Source organism: Neophocaena asiaeorientalis, unplaced genomic scaffold (genome assembly GCF_003031525.2).
Source record: "Neophocaena asiaeorientalis asiaeorientalis breed wild unplaced genomic scaffold, Neophocaena_asiaeorientalis_V1.1 scaffold79, whole genome shotgun sequence".
Lineage (NCBI taxonomy): Eukaryota > Metazoa > Chordata > Mammalia > Artiodactyla > Phocoenidae > Neophocaena > Neophocaena asiaeorientalis.
Window position 1 is genome coordinate 1,791,989 of NW_020175402.1, and position 20,787 is coordinate 1,812,775.

At 42.8% G+C, this 20,787-nt stretch overlaps 1 protein-coding gene across 2 annotated transcripts in view; it reads right to left on the reverse strand.

The window, feature by feature from the left end:
- Positions 1–6: 6 nt before the first annotated feature.
- Positions 7–20,787, reverse strand: part of LUZP1 (leucine zipper protein 1) — an 83,137-nt gene continuing 62,356 nt past the window's right edge. For both annotated transcript variants that reach the window (XM_024766865.1, XM_024766864.1), the window contains 2 exons: positions 5,552–8,730; positions 7–3,602 (listed from right to left, as the gene is read on the reverse strand). In XM_024766865.1, coding sequence (XP_024622633.1) covers positions 3,447–3,602; positions 5,552–8,611 — 3,216 coding nt within the window. In that variant the 5' untranslated portion in view covers positions 8,612–8,730 and the 3' untranslated portion in view covers positions 7–3,446. The remainder of the gene's footprint in view (positions 3,603–5,551; positions 8,731–20,787) is intronic.

Genomic DNA, 20,787 nt, shown 5'->3' on the forward strand with positions numbered 1-20,787 from the left:
AAAAAAAAAAAAAAAAAAATAGACTTTATTCTCTTAAAAATACATTCCATTCAGTACATGTTCTGAGCTGTGAAGCAGCAGGAAAGTAGGGCCCCTTTCCCTATGACCTTGGTTGTGAGGCTTTGAGGAGAACCCTGTTGTTCCCCATCCTGGGGTATTTAAAAGGTAATCCCTAAAAGCAGCTCTTCCAAAGCAGTCTTGTCAGAGTAATGATAAACCCACACCAACAAAGGCAGCTGGGGACCCAGGGGCAGGGTCCCTATTCCTTTACTGGGAAACGATAGCACATGGCACTAACCCACTAAATATAAAGAACTAAAACTGCCCCAAGATGGCAAGTCCAAGACCAACACAGACGCTCCCACACCCCACGAGGGTGATAGCGTCACGTGCAGGCCTGCCTGTGACCAAGGCTGGAATTCTTGGCCCCACTGCAAATCCCTGTGGCCCACCCGGGAACTGTTTCCTTGCTACACAAAAGCAGAAACAGCCGCAACTTCTCTGCCCACCGTCCCTGCAGCTTTCTCAGACAGGCGGGGGCAGGTGGAGGAGACCAGCTCCTAGCACTGAGCCAGCTCTACTTTCTCCAAGCAAGCAGCTCTGGAGTGCCAGCTTCCCAGACCTTACTAGGAACCCTCCCACACCCCATGCACCTGCCAGTAAAATTCCGAGTTAGAGCCAAGCTGCAGAAGAGGCTGGTCATAAAAGTGGATTTGTTGGCTGGGACAGAGGGAATATTTGGCTTGATTAGACAACTATTCAACTACCAGGTCTCCCATTTGGAAGTTTCCCCCAGGACCCCTGATGGTGAGGCCTGGGTCCAGACGGTCACACCTAGGTTGCTTTTCAGAAACAGGCCTTCCAACTTTGGAATTTGACGGCCAGCCTTGCCAGCCATTTGAAGCCCAGAGGAACTGAGCCTCTAGCGTTCACTTGCTATTACAAATATATTTTCTGCAATGCTGAGGACATTTAAAAATAAAATCTATTTTACAGCGGCTCTAGAAAGTGTGCAGATTAAGGAAACAATATTTATCCTGAAATAACTGTTACAATCAAACCCTATTGCACTCAGATTTTAAGACAGCAGCCCCAGCAAAAGGGCACCATAGCTGCCCCTCTTCCACAGAGCATTCTGGGTGGTGGCAGATGTTGGTGCTGCTAAAATGTGGAAAGATCCAGACTTTGGCACCAGGAGCTACAGCACCAGAATCCAGGGCTCCCAACGCCCAAAAAGACAAGAATTACTGGCGAGATCTTTATAGGCATCGTTTGGCACCCTTCTGTTTCCACCAGCAACGAACCACAGACCTAATTTCCTATAGCCTCAGTTGACCGCCACAGGGGTCTGTTTCCTTTGGACTCTCAGGGTTGACAACCAGTTAAGAAGAATGGCAGGAAGGCTACAAGTGAGAGGTTGCAGCCTTGAGCCAATGACCCAGGAAAAGCAGCAGGAAGAGATTTTGAAAACAGCATCTTGTGTATCTGAGGCAGCAATGTGAAGAAAAGGCAAAAGCCATGTGACAAATACCCTTAGATTGGCAAACTCCAGAAAATGGAAGTATAAGCAAAACACTCCTGTCCATGAAAGTCAAGTAGGTGCTCCCCAAGCCTCCTCCAGGATCGCCAAATCTGATGCAGACAAGGGAGGGGCAAACGCTGGTTCCCACCCTGAGCGGAGGCAGAGAAGATTCAAGAAGCACTGGAACAGGAGATATACACACCTTGTGCTGTGGAAAGCACATGGCCTGCTATGTGGCACTGGGCAAGGTTGGTATTGAAAAGGGCTGCAGAGACCATCTAACCTCACCCTTTCACTGTATAAACTGGAAAAGTGATGCCAAGGGAACTTCTCTGAGTTCATCCTCATGACATTAAAACATGGGGAACTGGAAAGAATAAGGCCCAGGAAAACAAAGGCGATGGGAAGGACACATGTAAACCCATTTGGACAATACCTTCCACGATTAAGAATCACCCCCCACAGGGAGGAAACAAAAATCTTAGAATGCCAGATTTAGGATCCTTAGAGACCATCCATTTCAAAGAACTCATTTTACAGATAGGGAAACTGAGGCCCCAAGAGGACAATGACTTGCCCAAGGTCACGTAGCAAGGAAGTACAAAGCCATGAAGAAAATTCAGCTTTCCTGACTTCCACTCTAATGCTCTTTCACTATGAAGGAACAGTGTCTGCTTCATAAAGGTAGCCTTTGAAAGGGGATCCCTTCTTTGAACTGAAAGAATGCTATAGAAAAAGCAGTGCCAAGAATGTACGGTTCTTTCCCCAAGTGATTGGTATAAGGAATCTAACCAAATTTTCTTTATGTGGCTTCCTGAAAGGTTTGCTACATTTTGAAATGTATGAATCTAGGGCCCTTGATGGCACGTATTACCTTTCCTCCAATGAAGTCATCATAATGATAGTTGGTTTGCAGAAATCACGGGCCCACTTCTGTAGGAATGCATCAGCTTGGTAAAGTGCGATACCTCCTCCACGGGGGATGAGGAGGAGGAACAAAGTCCATGCCTTTCATGGAGCCATTGCTTTGTGGAGTGACTAAGGGGAAATCGCTTCTTCCTGTCTACTTTCCCCTGTGCTGGCGCTTCCTAGAAGGCAGAGTATGCTGGGTCAGGCCCAGGTTAGTCTGGGAGTATTCCAAAGGAGAAAACAACAAAGTCAGCCTGAAGTCTCCAGCCACAGGAGAGGAGCAGGCAAGGCCAGCAGCATGTTGGTGCCCAGGGAAGGAGATGCATGAGGCTCGTGCACTTCCAGGTGCCTTTGGAAGGTGAACAGAGAGCCGGGGTTGGGGGGGGGGCTGTGTGTGATGTCATTCCAGTAGGTGGGTACCCGTGTGCTCTGCCCCCAGGAATCAATGGTCAGCCCGGGGGCCCAGTCAGAGAAACTTCAACCTAAAGGGTAGTTCCATAAACCCCTGTAAAAGTCTGAGGAACTCCACAGGGGAAGAAATGGAACCCCCTAGATGGAGCTGATGGCTGGTGGGTGCATAGGCCCCTGGGGCAAATGAGGAGTGAACTGGATGCGGTGAAGAGACTAAGAAATCAGAACGTTAACCACAGAAGGGGTTGCCCTATGACACAGAACCCACCAAGGAGCAGAGGAAGAGATTTGGCTGCTGTTGTGTGGTGGGGATACAAGGGGTTTCTATGTCTTTCCTCATTTGGGGGCCAGAGTGGCCCATCCTACCTGGGGGACGGGGACAAGGAGAGAAGACTCATGCATCAGGGAAAGCTGGCCCTGGGTGACCATGTCCAGCTTGTAGTTTCTGATTCCCTCTGGCCAACTGGCAAAAAAGAAGCCACAGCCTGGCTCTCTGCCAGTCTCCCAGCCAAGGCCTGGTTTCTAGCCTGGCTCCTTCACAGGGCAGGAAGGCGCAAGAGCTGAGAAGCAGGAGCAGAGGAGACAGCAGACCTCACCAGCTGGCTCAGTTTTCCTCAGCACAGGGCCTGTTTGGCCGTAACCGTTCCTCAGCCCGGGGTCGCCCAGGCTCGGGCAGCCCCGGCTTTGCAGACAGTTCAGACCTTTCGAGGGAGTTGTGCAGTCGCCTGTAGACACTGAGTGTGCAGTCGTCACCTTCCTCCTGTGCCAACAGATGACAAAAGTCAGCTGCAGAGAACAATACAGTGAATAATAAGACACCCTCACTCCCCACCCCAATGGCCCTCTCTAACAGGGAGATGTGGTGCAGACCAACCACAGCAGAACTGCAAAGGACTGGCCAGTGTCAAAGTTCCACCTACGAACTCCAAGCTGCCGAGAGCTCCTAGGGTAGAACTGGGAGGCTCACAGCTGAACAGGAGCCCTAAAAAGGGACAGGACCAGGAACAGGGCCACTGGGGTGGGACCTCCAAGTAGGGGCCAGCATTACTGGAGTGTTGCACGTGCAGGCTGCAGGCCTCTCAGGGTCAGAGCCATTTGCTTGCTGGAGAGGCAGGGAAGTATGAAAAGGAAGCTGGACAGCTCTTATCCTACTTCCCACCTACAGACTACCAAAAAGCTCACGTATACCTTTCCTACCTTTCCTACCTTTCCTACCATATCTCATCTCATATGTGCCCCTCACCCTATATTTCTCAGACATCCACAGTTTCAGCTTCATCCAACTTTCTCTGCACTCGTCTTCTACCAGAATTCTGCCTTTTTAATGTTCTTGTTGCTCCTCCCCAGCTAATGCAGATCAAAGAATGAGTGAGAAAGTCTGGTTGGCAAGGTAAAAAAGAGCATTGGATTTAGAGACAAGAATCTTGGGTTCAAATCTTAGCTCTTCCAGTAATTCACCTGGGTGGCCTTGGTGAAGAGACCCTTTGTGTCGCTGACCCTCCGTTTCTACATCTAAAAAATGGGGATAATATCCCCACACACACACCAGGGCTGTTGGAGAGACTGAATAAGACAGCGGGTGGGGAAGTGCTTTAAAGTACCCTGTAAAACTCAGGGCTTTTCAACTTCACACACAGTCACCACCTGCCTTTTAAAAGAAAGGAACAGGGACTTCCCTGGTAGTCCAATGGTTAAGAATCCGCCTTCCAATGCAGGAGGCGCAGGTTCGATCCCTGGTTGGGGAACTAAGATCCCACATGCCATGGGGCAACTAAGCCTGCATGCTCTAGAGCCCGCGCGCCTCAACTAGAGAGAAGCCCACACACCGCAACGAAAGGTCCCGCGTGCTGCAACTAAGACCTGGCGCAGCCAAAAATAAATATTTAAACAAATAATAAAAGAAGGGAACAATCTCTAGGTCAAAAACATCTTTCTTCATCACAGGACTCACATCTAAAAGACACTCCTGGGGGCTTCCCCTTTATATGTTGCGCTGGCACTCTGACCCTCATATAAGGAGAGATTCTAGATTTGTCTACCCAGTAACAAGCCACACTGAACCAGCCCTGCCCTCAGCCTGATGACATAATGGGCTACATAGGTGTCTGGGACAAAAAGGGATGCTCGGGCATGACGCTTATCCAAGTAGGCCCAGTGTAAGCCCCAGCTCTCCTCCGCCCCTACATGCCAGCAGCTGGCAAAGATTGCCTAAACTGAGGCAGCCAAAGAACTCATTTCCTTGGCTCCATCTCTGCTCTACAGAAAGCCACTGTGCTTCCTCCTTTACCCCGGAACCTCCCAGCAGCTGCAGCTGATTCTTGTGCTTCTAGGTACTGCTCTGTGGGGCTATAAGGGGAGCTCCTTTGGCGACCCTGGCAAACCAAGAGAACAGAGGCCACATCTCTCTCCTTTTCTGTAGCCTTCATATGTGAAGGCAAAATGAAGGAGACAAATTGGGGAAAAGATTTTGGAAATTCATGCTGCTCTCTGCCAAATACCTTCTTCAAGGTACTTCATTCTTCTTTAAGGCCAAATCCACATTATTTTCAACAGTTCTCTGAACTACCCAGTTCTATTCAGTGTTTCTCAGCCCCAGTCTCCATAATCCTGAGTCACACAGGCCAGGGCAGAGGGGAACAAAAAAGAAAGGAAAGGAGAAAAGGGGAAAGTGGAAGGAGAACAGGAGAGAGGGAAAGAAGTGGGACTTACCATGCCTGCCAAGTGGTTCCAGGCTTCAGCCGTGACAGTATCTCCTACCCGATTCCGACGAGTGAGCACCTCTGACACGGTGAGGCTGCTTTGGGTTCTTCTGGAGGAGAGCCCGGGGGCATCCCCTGAGTTGCCTACCCTTCGAGTGCCCTGCTCAACAAGGTATGAGCTGGGCTGTTCAAGGTCTGAATAGTCTGTGGAAGATCTCTGGATGTACGTGTTGGTAGATTCCACATTTTTACCTATTCGAGTTGGGGGGTCTTCTAAAGAGTTCAAGTCTCGCCTACTCTTCCAGGCATTTCTCACAGTAACGTGTCTGGCATCTGACGAGCCCACTTCTAAAGGGCCACTATGGCTTTTCCACCTGATTGTCTCCGCTGTGGGTGCATGGCTATTCCTCTCCACAGGATCTGATGGCTTGATTATAATGCTGCTCCGAGAAACCACCGTTTCTGGCCTGTTCTTCGGGGCCCCATCTCCCATTCTTTCAGCTTCTGTGAACTGCAGGGTGATGTCATGTTTGTGAATGGAGAGCTCAAAGGGGGAGCTGACATGGTTACTAACCGACATGAGCTCTGGTGGCCCAACCTGGATGTTGCTGGTGGATGTGTGCCTCTCCCGCAGGGCCTCGCCTAGAGCAGCTCTCGGGCTGCTGCTGTCAGAGGGGTAGATAGTTATACTGCTTGTCACTTTGTTTGGCCCTGGTTTGGAAGTAGACTTCTGTTTTTCCAATGTGGCCTCGGTTCCAGATCCTCCCATGACTTTTTTCACATCCTTATCAATGATGACAGGTTTGATGATGGCTCTAGATCGCAAGGCCTCTCTGGGGCTAAAGGGCCGCTGGCTTTTTACCCCGGCACCATTGGCCTCTGGGGGCTCCACGGCATTGGTGGAGGCTCTGACAGGTTTCCCAGATTCATTTTCTGTTCCCACATCTTTATCATTCTCAAAGAGGGAGGTTCTAAGTCCCCCTCGGGATTTGGCCTTTTCTCTAGAGTTGGGCTGTTGCTTGGGCTCTGGAGTAATGGTTGTGTTTACCAATTTGGCAGTAACAAGAGACACCATGTCCATATCGTCATCTGAGTCTGGCTTCTCTCTGCCACTGGATTTGATGACTCGACATCTCAGGGCCTCATGCTGACTACTGTCTTCCATCACAACTGCTATGGGTTGATCAACTCCTTCTTTATTGGGGGTTGAAAAGCCCTGAAAGATGTTCTCTTGGCTTCTGGAGCTATAAGGATACTTTGATAAAGGTGGAGCCTTGGAATTTGGGAAACTGGTATCAGCCTCTGGGCCGTTGGCAGCCTTTTTCCCCTTAGAGAGCCCTTCTGAGGAAGATCTTCTAGATGTTGCCAGAGCTCCCATGGCCTTAGAACTGCCAGAGTCTGCAGCCTGAGTTATTTGACTTCCATTGCCAGGCACCTGCCCCCTCTTGCCAAAGAGGGCCTCGGTGGAGGTGTCAGAAGCCTTGTCACCTCTCCCTGATATGTCATTGGGAACAGATCCATGGGTGGTATCACTAAATGTTCGTGTCGTCTTCTCTACTTTCCCCTTCAGCCCACTCTCAGTACCTGGCTTGGGAGTGCCCTTCCAAACTTTACTGTGCTCCTGGGCAGCTGGCGGGTAGCGGCTAAGCACTGACGGCTGTTCCCTGGACTTCTTCCCTTCACTCTGAGAGGAGACAGATGCAAGTCGATCTTCAGTTCTCTTTGTCTCCTGATTCGTACTGTCTGCACCTGCCCCTGTGTTGGAAGCTTTGGCTGCCCTCCTGTTGGTAAAGCTGGGAGAGGAAACCTGCCTGTTGCTCAGAGGATAGTTTTCATTGTTGAGAACAAATTCCCTGTTTCGGTGCCTTTCCCGCTTATGCTGAGGGGACAGTTCCCGGGGTGTCTGCTTGGACACAGGTGCCTCATTCCCATGCCCTCTAAACTTAGTCCTCTCGTGCCTGCCTTTGCTGGACAGGAAAGCATCTTCCCCTTCTACCTCCCCGTTCTCTAGTTCTTTCTGTTTCTTGATTTGTAGCTTTATCTCCTCCAGCTGGCTGGCTAAGAGTTTGTTTTTATTTTGTTCACTTAAGTAATTATCCTGAAGGTCATTATTTTTGGCCCTCATTTGCTTAAGCTCTTCCTCCAAAGATTCAAAATGTTTGATTTGTGTCTTAAGTTTCTCAATCTCTTGGTTAAGGTCTTTTACTTTGTTGTCTTCCTGATTTCGGTTCTTTTCATTTTCTGATTTGTTTCTTGTTTCATTCTCTACCTGCTTTAGATAGTCCAGAGTTCCCTTCCTTCTTGATTCTTTGGATGGCAGTGTGGAAGAGATACCATCCTCAATTCGTAGGTCATTCCTTTCCAGAAGGTTAGAAGCATTCCTTGTATAATCTCGGTTCATTTTTTTGTTCTGCTCCAATTTTTGAGTGAGCTCTTTTATCAGTTTCTCGTTTTCTTTCTCCTTTTCATTCAAGTATTTTCTCTCACTTACAAAGGTCAGAGTTAATGATTTCAGCTTTTCTAACTCTGACACTAAACTCTGCTCAGTTTTATCCAGCCGGTCCTCAGAAGATTCTAGTTCTTTCACTTTGACCCTGAGCATTTCCAGCTCAGAGGAGATTTTCTTTGTCAGGTTTCTCTCCTCATTCAGGCTCAAACACAGTTGGGTACAGTCATTCTTACTCCTGCTAAAGGCCTCCTCTAGCTTCTCCAGTTCAGCCATTCGTTTCTGAAGCCGCTCAATCTCAGATTTTAGCTCCCGGGTGAGGTTTTCCTCCTCCTCAAGTTTCTCCTTCATCTGCTGACAGAGATCCTCTGCTCTCTTAATTTCCTCATCTTTGCCTTCGATTCTCAGCACTCGCTGACGCAGCACTTCAATCTCAGCCAACATGCTGGAGTTGCTGCCTTCCGCCTGAATCACCTTGTCCTGGAGATCCAGGAGCTCATCCTCTGCTTTCTGGAGGTTTTTAGTGGCTTCCTCCAACTCATCAAGACGGCGGCTTAGACTCTGTAACTTAAACCGCAGGTGGCGGCTGGAAGCAGTATCCTTGTAGCTTGTAAATTCAGCCATGTCTACTGCCAGCCAATGTGGGCTCCTAGAGGCACCCAATTCCACTCGAGGGGATGAGAAACGGTTACCTTTCTCTTGGCATCCACAACCTTCTTTGGCAGCTCGAGACCATTATCAGTCTACAGAAGAAAAGCAGAAAGCATGTCAGGAAGCAAATCTAAAACCTCTACTTCAACTCCCAGTTGTAAAGAGTTCCCATATGTAATTCTTGTGCCTAGAACATGGCAGGTGTTGAAATTTGTTGAATGACTGAATTTGACTAAACCTGCAGGAAAACACTGGTTCTTTACGGCTGATGCCTAGTTTCACCCTAATGAAGAATGCCACCAATGGCAGCATGGCAAAAAGACGCAGAAAAATGCCTCATTTACATGACCAACTGTTCGATATTCAGGAAGCAAAAGTCCAACCCAAGAAGGATAAAAATAAAATCTGCACCTAGAAGCATCATAAGGATACAGCAGAATACCACAAGATATTTTAAAAGCAGTAAGGGGTCGGGGGGAGCAAATAGTCTATGAAGAAATAACAACTGAACTGGATTCTCAGCAGAAACTTTTTTTTTTTTTTTTTTTTTTTTTTTTTTTGTTGGTACGCGGGCCTCTCACTGTTGTGGCCTCTCCCACTGCGGAGCACAGGCTCTGGACGCGCAGGCTCAGCGGCCATGGCTCACGGGCCTAGCTGCTCCGTGGCATGTGGGATCTTCCCAGACCGGGGCACGAACCCGTGTCCCCTGCATCGGCAGGCGGACTCTCAACCACTGCGCCACCAGGGAAGCCCTCAGCAGAAACTTTTAAGTGGACACCAAGAAGATAAAAGACATGATAACAAAAAAAAAAAAAAAAAAAAAAAAACATGATAACATCTTTAAAAGTTCTAAGAGAAAATAACTAACCTAGAAGTAAATCTCCTAGAAGTAAATACCAAGAGAAACTATGAAAGAAAGATATAATTAGTCAGAAACACTTTAAGAACAAATAAAAGGAAAATAAAAATTTAAGTGTTTATCACTGAAAAAACTATTGATAGACGTACTTCAGAATACAGAAACTGATCATTTAAAGAAGGCATTAGATGCAAGAAGGAAAAGAAATTAACCCAGACAAGCACTGATTGATTCAGTTAAACAATAAAAATCAATTAGGGATTGGTTGTATCCTGCTCCTTCTCCCCAAAGTGGAACTGAAACACTAAACAGTAATAACATGTAAATCATAAAGAGAGAAATCAGAATTCAAGTGTTCTTAGAATGTTATATTCTTTGCGAAGAGGATAGTGTTATTATAACTAACGTTAGACCTTGTTAAGAATAGATATTAATCATATATCTGATAAGGCATTAATAAGCAGAATATATAAAGAACTTCTACAACTTAACAGCGAAAAAGAACCTGATTTAAAAATGGGAAAAGGAAAAAAAAAAAAAAAAAATGGGAAAAGGACTTGAATAGACATTTCTCCAAAGATGATATCCAAGGACGACTACTATCAAAAAACAAAAAGTGTACAGATGTGGATAACTGGAACCCTTGTACACTGTTGGTGGGAAAATGCTATAGCTACTATGGAAAAACATGATGGTGGTTCCTCAAAAAATTAAAAACTAATTATCATATGACCCAGCAATTCCACTTCTGGATATATATCCAAAAAATGAAAGAATGATCTCAGAGGGATGTTTGCACACCTGTTTTTTTTTTTTTTCTTTTGGCCACACTGTGCAGCTTGCGGGATCTTACTTCCCCAACCAGGGATCAAACCCAGGCCCCTTGCAGTGGAAGCGCAGAGTCCTAACCACTGGACCGCCAGGGAAGTCCCCATACCTATGTTCATAGCAGCATTTTCACAAGAGCCAAAAGGTGGAAGCAACCTAAATGTCCATCAGTGGATGAATGGATACACAAAATGTGGTTTATACATACAATGAAATGTTATTCAATCTTAAAAAGGAAGGAAATTCTGACGCTTCAACATGGATGCACCTTGAGGACGTTGTACTAAGTGAAATAATCCAGTCACAAAAGACAAATACTATATGATTTCACTTATATGAGGTACCTGGAGTAGTCAAATTCATAAAAACAAAGTAGAATGGTGATGGCCAGAGGCTGAGGGAAAGAGGAAATATGGACTTGTTGTTCAGTGGGTATAGAACCATTTTTATCTTTCAGTTCTGCAAGATAAAAAATGTTCCAGAGATTGGTTGGACAACAGTGTGTATATATACTTAACACTACTAAAAAAGTGTACATTTAAAAATGGTTAAGATGATACATTTTATGTTATGCATTTTTTGCCAAAATAAAAAATAATTTTTAAAAACATTAAGGCACAAAAGAAGTAAAATACATAGAGATGGTAGGGCATACTTTCAGTTTCTGGTCCAGCATGTAAGGAGCTTCTAAAGTCATCACCTCTTCCTGACATGTAAAAAGCTGAACAAACAAAATCAACAACTCTTCTTAGATCCATCAGAGAACTGAGGTTACAGAGAAAATTGCTTCCCCCAAAGTTAAACAGACAAGTGGATACAGAGAACACAATTTACCAGAGCAGAAATGCAGGAGTAGAAACCTCCACAGGAACTAATACCAGGGTAGGAAAACCTAAATTGCAACTGACAAACTTCTCGAGGCTCAGGGTGGACAACTTTGGGAGTCAAAAACAACAGAGGCTGTCTCAGTCTTAGGTGGGGGATGCACCACATTTTGTGAGCTTTACCTCCAGGAGCTGTACCAGGTTCCCACAGTGAAGATGGGAAAAAATCCCCTCATGCTTCCAGCTGGAGGAGGGTAAATTAACCATTTTGAAACCAGGGTCTAACCTATTAGAGTCTTATCCGAGCCTAACTAACCTGAGGGAAGGAAAATACCCAACTCCAGCTACCTCTAACTTTCTACATGGTGGAAGGAATATGCCCAACTCCAGCCATCCTGTACCACCTAGGGGATGGGGTAGGGAGAGGGGTGGCACGTAGGACCTGACATTGAGAAGCACTTGTGAAATTCATAGCCCAGGGGCCCAGGCTTACTAAAACACTGAGACCTGATCATGGGACAACAGGATACTTCCCCTTCCCCAACACTATACCACAACATCACTAAAGGCCTACTTGCCTAAGTTATTTTTACCCAGGACATCATGTCCAGCTTTCAACAAAAAATTACAAGGCATACTAAAAGACAAAAACACAGTTTAAAGAAACAGAGCAAGCATCAGAACCGGACTCAGATATGGAAGAGCTGTTAGAATTCAGACAGAAATTCAAAATGACTATGATTAATATGCTAAAGACTCTAATGGAAAAATTAGACAACATGCAAGGTCATATGGGTAATGTAAGAAAAGAAACAGAAATTACAGAAAAGAATCAAAAAGAAACGTTAGAGATCAAAAACACCAAGAGAAATGAAAAATGCCTTTGTCTCATTAGTAAACTAGACACAGCTGGTAAAGAATCTCTGAGCTTGAGGATATGTCAGTAGAAACTTCTAAACCTGAAAAGCAAAGAGAAAGAATGACTGCAAAAAAATGGAACAGAATATCCAAGAAGTGTGGGATAACTACAAGAAGTGTGGGATAACTACAAGAAGTGTGGGATAACTACAAGAAGTGTAACACATGTGTAACAGGAATACCAGAAGAAGAAAGGAAGAGAAGAAAAATTTGAAGCAAATAATGACAGAATTTCCCCAAATTAATGTCAGCACCAAACCACAGATTCAGGAAGCTCAGAACACCAAGCAGGATAAATGCTAAAAACAAAAACAAAAACACCAAGGCATATCATATTCACACTACAGAAAATCAAAGATAAAGGAAAAATCCTAAAAGAACCCAGAGGAATAAACACATTACCTACAGAGGAACAAAGATAAGAATTAACATCTGACTTCTCAGAAATCATGCAAGTGACAAGACAGTAGAGTGAAATATTTTAAATGTTGAAAGAAAAACACCACCAATGTAGACTGCTGTACCCTACAAAATTATCCTTCAAAAGTGAAGGAGAGGGACTTCCCTGGTGGTCCAGTGGTAAAGAATCCACCTTCCAACGCAGGAGATGCGGGTTTGATCCCTGGTTGGGAACTAAGATCCCACATGCCACAGGGCAACTAAGCCCACGCGCCACAACTACTGAGCCCGTGTGCCTCAACTAGAGGGCCTGCATGCTGCAAACTACAGAGCCCATGCACTCTGGAGCTCACATGCCACAACTGCAAAGCCCATGTGCTCTGGAGCCTGTGTACCACAACTAGAAAGAGAAAACCCATGCACCACAACTAGAGAGAACCCATGCACCACAACAAAAGATCCCACATGCCGCAACGAAGATCCCACATGCTGCAACTAAGACCCAACACAGCCAAAAATAAAAAATAAATTTAAAAAAAGTCAATTCCAAAAGTGAAGGAGAAGTAAAGACTTTCTAGGACAAATAAAAATTGAGGGGATCTGTTGCCAGTTGACCCACCCTACAAAAAATGTTAAAAGAAGTTCTTCAGTAAGAAGGAAAATGATATAGGTCAAAAACTCAGAACACATAAAAAAAAAGGACGAGCATTAGAGAAGGAATAAGTCCAAGTAAAATAAAATTTTTAATTGTTCCTATTCTTATCTAACAGATAATTTTTCAAAATAATAATAGCAATAATGCCACAACTACTGAAGCCCACACGCCTACAGCCCATGCTCCGCAATAAGAGAAGCCACCGCAGTGAGAAGCCTGCGCACCACGGTGAAGAGTAGCCCCCACTCACACGACTAGAGAAAGCCCAGGTGCAGCAACAAAGACCCAATGCAGCCAAAAATAAATAAATAAATTTTTTTTTAAAACCCACTTTAAATTTTAATAAAGCCATATATAATGGCACGTAGGACCTGACATTGAGAAGCACTTGTGAAATTCATAGCCCAGGGGCCCAGGCTTACTAAAACACTGAGACCTGATCATGGGACAACAGGATACTTCCCCTTCCCCAACACTATACCACAACATCACTAAAGGCCTACTTGCCTAAGTTATTTTTACCCAGGACATCATGTCCAGCTTTCAACAAAAAATTACAAGGCATACTAAAAGACAAAAACACAGTTTAAAGAAACAGAGCAAGCATCAGAACCGGACTCAGATATGGAAGAGCTGTTAGAATTCAGACAGAAATTCAAAATGACTATGATTAATATGCTAAAGACTCTAATGGAAAAATTAGACAACATGCAAGGTCATATGGGTAATGTAAGAAAAGAAACAGAAATTACAGAAAAGAATCAAAAAGAAACGTTAGAGATCAAAAACACCAAGAGAAATGAAAAATGCCTTTGTCTCATTAGTAAACTAGACACAGCTGGTAAAGAATCTCTGAGCTTGAGGATATGTCAGTAGAAACTTCTAAACCTGAAAAGCAAAGAGAAAGAATGACTGCAAAAAAATGGAACAGAATATCCAAGAAGTGTGGGATAACTACAAGAAGTGTGGGATAACTACAAGAAGTGTGGGATAACTACAAGAAGTGTAACACATGTGTAACAGGAATACCAGAAGAAGAAAGGAAGAGAAGAAAAATTTGAAGCAAATAATGACAGAATTTCCCCAAATTAATGTCAGCACCAAACCACAGATTCAGGAAGCTCAGAACACCAAGCAGGATAAATGCTAAAAACAAAAACAAAAACACCAAGGCATATCATATTCACACTACAGAAAATCAAAGATAAAGGAAAAATCCTAAAAGAACCCAGAGGAATAAACACATTACCTACAGAGGAACAAAGATAAGAATTAACATCTGACTTCTCAGAAATCATGCAAGTGACAAGACAGTAGAGTGAAATATTTTAAATGTTGAAAGAAAAACACCACCAATGTAGACTGCTGTACCCTACAAAATTATCCTTCAAAAGTGAAGGAGAGGGACTTCCCTGGTGGTCCAGTGGTAAAGAATCCACCTTCCAACGCAGGAGATGCGGGTTTGATCCCTGGTTGGGAACTAAGATCCCACATGCCACAGGGCAACTAAGCCCACGCGCCACAACTACTGAGCCCGTGTGCCTCAACTAGAGGGCCTGCATGCTGCAAACTACAGAGCCCATGCACTCTGGAGCTCACATGCCACAACTGCAAAGCCCATGTGCTCTGGAGCCTGTGTACCACAACTAGAAAGAGAAAACCCATGCACCACAACTAGAGAGAACCCATGCACCACAACAAAAGATCCCACATGCCGCAACGAAGATCCCACATGCTGCAACTAAGACCCAACACAGCCAAAAATAAAAAATAAATTTAAAAAAAGTCAATTCCAAAAGTGAAGGAGAAGTAAAGACTTTCTAGGACAAATAAAAATTGAGGGGATCTGTTGCCAGTTGACCCACCCTACAAAAAATGTTAAAAGAAGTTCTTCAGTAAGAAGGAAAATGATATAGGTCAAAAACTCAGAACACATAAAAAAAAAGGACGAGCATTAGAGAAGGAATAAGTCCAAGTAAAATAAAATTTTTAATTGTTCCTATTCTTATCTAACAGATAATTTTTCAAAATAATAATAGCAATAATGCCACAACTACTGAAGCCCACACGCCTACAGCCCATGCTCCGCAATAAGAGAAGCCACCGCAGTGAGAAGCCTGCGCACCACGGTGAAGAGTAGCCCCCACTCACACGACTAGAGAAAGCCCAGGTGCAGCAACAAAGACCCAATGCAGCCAAAAATAAATAAATAAATTTTTTTTTAAAACCCACTTTAAATTTTAATAAAGCCATATATAGATTAAAAGTAAAGGGATCAAGAAAGATATACCATCTAACACTAATCAAAAGAAAGCTGGAGTAGCTACATTAATTTCAGATAGCAGATTTTAGAACAAGGAATGTTATCAAGGGGAAAGGGGGATATAACATAATGATAAAGGGGTCAATTCTCCAAGAAGACAACAGTCCTTAATGTGTATGTGCATCAAAATATGTGAGGCAAAAACTGATTGAACTGCAAGGAGAAATAGATAAATCAATTACTATAGTTGGAGAATTCAACACCTCTCTATGATAAATGGACAGATCCAGCAGGCAGAAAATCAGTAAGGACATAGCTGAACTCAGCAACACCATCAATCAACTGGATATAATGGACATCTATAGACTATTTCATCCAACAACAAAATAAACATTCTTCTCAAGTTCACATGGAACATTCACCAAGACAGACTACATTCTGGGTCATAAAACACACCCAAACAAGTTTAAAAGAAATTATACAATGTCTACTCCCAGACCACAATGGAATGGAACTAGAAATCAGTACCAGAAAGATAGCTGGAATTCCAAAATATGTGGAGATTAAACATGGGTCAAAGAAGAAATCTCAAGAGAAATGTTTTAAGTATTTTGAACCAAATGAGAATGAAATACAACTTTATCAAAAGTCGTGGGGTGTAGCAAATGCAATGCTTAGAGGCAAATTTATAGCACTGAATGAATATATTAGTAAAGAATGAAGATCTACAATCAATAAACTCCTATCTTAGGGAACTAGAAAAAAGAAGAGCAAATTAAAACCAGAGTAAACTGAAGAAAAGAAATAATAAAAATTAGAGTAGAAATCAATAAAACAGAAAATCAATAGAGAAAAAAAATCAATGAAACCAAAAGCTGGTTCTTTGAAAATATCAATAAAATCAATCAGCCTCTTGCCAGGCTAACTAAGAAAAAAAAAAAAGAGAGAAAACACAAATTACTAATAACCCAATGCAGGGGGCCCAGGTTTGATCCCTGGTCAGGGAACTAGATCCCACATGCATGCCGCAACTAAGAGTTCTCATGCCACAACTAAGGAGCCCACCTGCCACAACTAAGGAGCCCACCTGCCACAGCTAAGACCTGGCACAACCAAATAATATTTTTTTAAAAAAAGAAAGAGGGACGTCACTACAGATCCCATGGACCCTAAAAGGATAATAAAGGAATATTATGCATAACTCGATGCACACAAACTTGATAGCTTAGATGAAATCAATTCTTGAAAGACACAATCTACCAAAACTCACACAAGAAGAAAAACACAATCTTAATAGACCTGTATCTATTAAATAAATTGAATCAATATTTAATAACCTTGCAAAACAGAAAGCGCCAGGCCCATCATTTCACTGATGAAATTATACCAAGAAATTATACCAAGTATCTACAACCTCTTCCAAAAAGAGAAGCAAAGGGAATACTTCCTAACTTGTCCTTTGATGCCAGCATTACATTAACAACAAAAGCAAAGACATTACAAGAAAAGAAAACTACAGCCCAATATCTCTCATGAACACAGATACAAAAATCCTTAATGAAATATTAGTAAATGAAATCCAACACTGTATAAAAATAATTATACACCACAACTAAGCATGATTTGTCCCAGGTATGCAGGGCTGGTTCAGTATTCAAAAATCAATAAATGAAATCCACCACACCGACAGGTTAAAGAAGAAAAATCACATGATCATATTAATAGATGCAAAAAAGCACTTGACAAAATTCAATAACCATTCATAATAAAAACTCTCAGCAAAGTAGGAACAGAGGGGAACTTCCTCACATCTACAAAAAACCCTACAGATAACATCATACCTAATTGTGGGAAGTCCAAAGCTTTCTCGCTAAGATCAAGAACAAGGCAAGGATGTCCCCTCCTATCACAGCTTCTCAAAATTTACTGAAGTCCTAGCTAACACAGTAAGACAGGAAAAGAGAAGAAAAGGTATACTGATTGGGAAAGAAGAAATAAAACTGTCTTTGTTCACAGATGATATGACTGTCTTATGTAGAAAATCTAAATGAATCAACAAAAAAACTGGAACTAATAAGCAATTATAACTATAGCAAGGTTGCAGGATATAAGGTTAACATACAAAAGTCAATCAAGTTCCTGTATATACCAGCAATGAACACGTGGAATTCAAAATTGAAAACACAATACCCTTTGTATTAGCACCTCCTAAAATGAAATACACAGGTATAAATCTCACAATATGTACAAGATCTATATGAAGAAAACCACAAAACTCTGATGAAGAACTAAATAAATAAAAAGATATTCCATGTTTGTGGATTCTAACACTCAATATTATCCAAATTCAGTTCTTCCCAATTTGACCTCGAGATTCAATGCAATCTCAATCAAAATCCCAGCAAGCTATTTTGTGGATATAGCCAAATGGATTCTAAAATTTGCATGGAGAGGCAAAAGACCCAGTACAGCCAATGCTATATTGAAGGAGAACAACAGAGTTGGAGAACTGATGCTACCCAACTTCAAGACTCACTATAAAAGCTGCAATATTCAAGACTGTGTGATACTGGTGAGAGAAAAGACAAATAGATTTATGGAACAGAACAGAGAGCCCAGAAATAGACCCACAGAAATATGGTCACCTGATCTTTGACAAAGAAGCAAGGGCAATACAACAGAAAGACAGTCTTTTCAACAAATGGTGCTAGAACAAATTGGACATTCACGTGCAAAACTATCAGTATCGACACAGACCTTACATCCTTCACAAACACTAACTTGAAATGGATCACAGCCCTAAATGTAATACATAAAACGATAAAACACCTAGAAGATATCATAAGGAGAATACCTAGTGACCCTGGGTTTGGCTGTGACTTCTTAGATACAACACCAAAGGTACAATTCATGAAAGGAGTAATCGATAAAATGAACTTCATTAAAATTAAAAACTGCTCTGCAAAAGACAATGTCAAGAGAATGAGAAGACAAGCCACAGACTGAAGGAAAAAAAACTTGCAAAGGACACGTCTGATAACAATAAGAAAATCTGATTTTAAAATGGGCTGAATACCTTAACAGACACTTCACTAAAGAAGACCTACAGGTGGCAAATAAGCTTATGAAAAGATGCTCCAACATCACCTGTCATCAGGGAAATGCAAATTTAAAGTTACCACTACACCAAATGCTAGTAAGGATGTGAACCACAGGAACTCTCCTTGCTAGTGAAGATGCAAAATGGTACAGCCACTTTTAGAAGACAGTTTGGTGGTTTCTTAAAAAACTAAACATACTCAGCCATATGACGTAGCAATAGCAGCACAGGTAAGATGCAAAATATTATATACAGAATGGATAAACAACAAAGTCCGACTGTATAGCACAGGGAACTATATTCAGTATCCTGTAATAAACCATATATATATATAACTGAATCACTTTGCTGTACATCAGAAACTAACACAACATTGTAAATCAGCTATACTTCAATAAGACAAATTTTTAAAAATAATATTACAAAAACAACAAAAAAGCACAGATAGTTCATCTATAAGAGGCAGGAAGGCAGAGTATATGGGTACAAGTGTTAGTGGGTAGGTAGGAAGGAAGGTGTGGTGGTAGTAGTCTAATAAAGTTCTCTTCTGTTTTTGCTTTTTCACTGAAGTAGAAAGCAAGATCATCATCTTAAAATGATGACAAGGGCAGGGGGTACAGTAGTACAGGTTTCAGAAATGGTCATCTAGGTGAATGGAAAATAGAATGATTGCCAGGCAACATTAAGGGCCCACCTGAAATTCATGGTTATGATTTAAAGTGAAACCAATCAGCAAGGTTGTATTTTTATATTCAGTCTTGTTCTGCTGACCAGGTGAAGGCACAGAGAGAAAGAATTGGACTGAAAACAGGGTTGGAGTTTGCAAATGTAACAAAGCAAGAAAAGAGTGAGGAAATTATAGATGTGCACAAGGGAGCTTCAGTAAAGAGAAACACGAACATCAAGAACATGTGAAGAACAGTGAAAATGTAATAGGACCAATAAATTGAAGGTACCAATGAGGACTGAAGGATTGTTGGAGTCAGGGTACTAGGAGGAATGAGCTTGAAAAGATAGGAGACGGTAATCAGAGAGGGATCTCAGGGAATTGAAATTATCAAGGAGTTGCAGTAATTGATAATGTCAAGAACTGAGGTATGAATAGGCAGAGCACAGAGGATTTTCAGGGCAGTAAAACTACTCTGTATGATACTATAATGGTGGATACATGTCATTATACATTTGTCCAAACTCACAGGATGTACAACACCAAGAGTGAACCCGAATGCAAACTATGGACTTTGGGTGAACATGATGTGTATGGAGGTTCATCAGCTGTAACAAACGTACATGGGAGATAATGGGGGGGAAACTGAGGAGGGAAGTGGACAGGGGGTATATGGGATATTGCTGTACCTTCCCCTCAATTCTGCTGTGAATCGAAAACTGCTCCAAAAAAGTAGTCTTAACTTTTTGAAAGTTAAAAAACTAAAGTACGATTCTGGGAATGCCAGCTACAGAGAGGGGTGAGATCACTGGAAGAGAGAAATACTGAGAGGCAAAGGTGTTGCAAGGATTCCTGAATTGTACATTGAAAGCCCACAAATTAACAGGACTAGTGCTGCAAATTGTGACATTAAACAAGAAACTATAGTCATCGAGAAATGAGAGGCGGTGACCCTGGGGTTCAATATGACAGCAACAATAAGGGCACTGGGTGATGCAGTCTGGTATTAGATTTAAACCTAGGAGAAAGGATGGAGGGAACAAGGTCTGAGCCATAAGAGGAAAACAGCCTCCATTTGAGAGAAAAATGGACTCAACAATGATCCCATGAGAAAGCTCAGGGCAAAAGAGAAACAACCTTAAGCAGGATTTGAGGAGATGCTAAATGCCACTTCTCTCCAACCCCAAGATCTCCTCCATCAATTGCACTTAAAGCCTAGAGCCACCAGGTGGAGCCCATGCTCAGCTTTTAAAAAACACCAAGGCCTCCGCAGCGTTGGAAATCACAGGGCCTGCCTCCCTCCCAGCCTCTCCATCGCCCAGCTCCCTGACTATTCTTCCCTCTCCACCACTCGGCTTCCCTGGGTATTGTCTTTCTCTGTCTTCTCACCTGTGCCTCCTTTGGTCTCCCCTTCTCCTTTTTCCAGCTTACAGGCTTCTTTATTCCCAAAAATGGAGAGGAAAAAAAAACCCTACATCTATATATTTTTTATAAGAAAGAAATCATTTCCCTTATTCCCATCTCCTTTTCCTACATGCAAAAAAAACCTTGTTTTTGGCCTTTTGCCTAGTGGTACAGTAAAACAAAAAACAATTCTTAACTACCAATTTTTTTTTTTTTTTTTTTTTCGGTACGC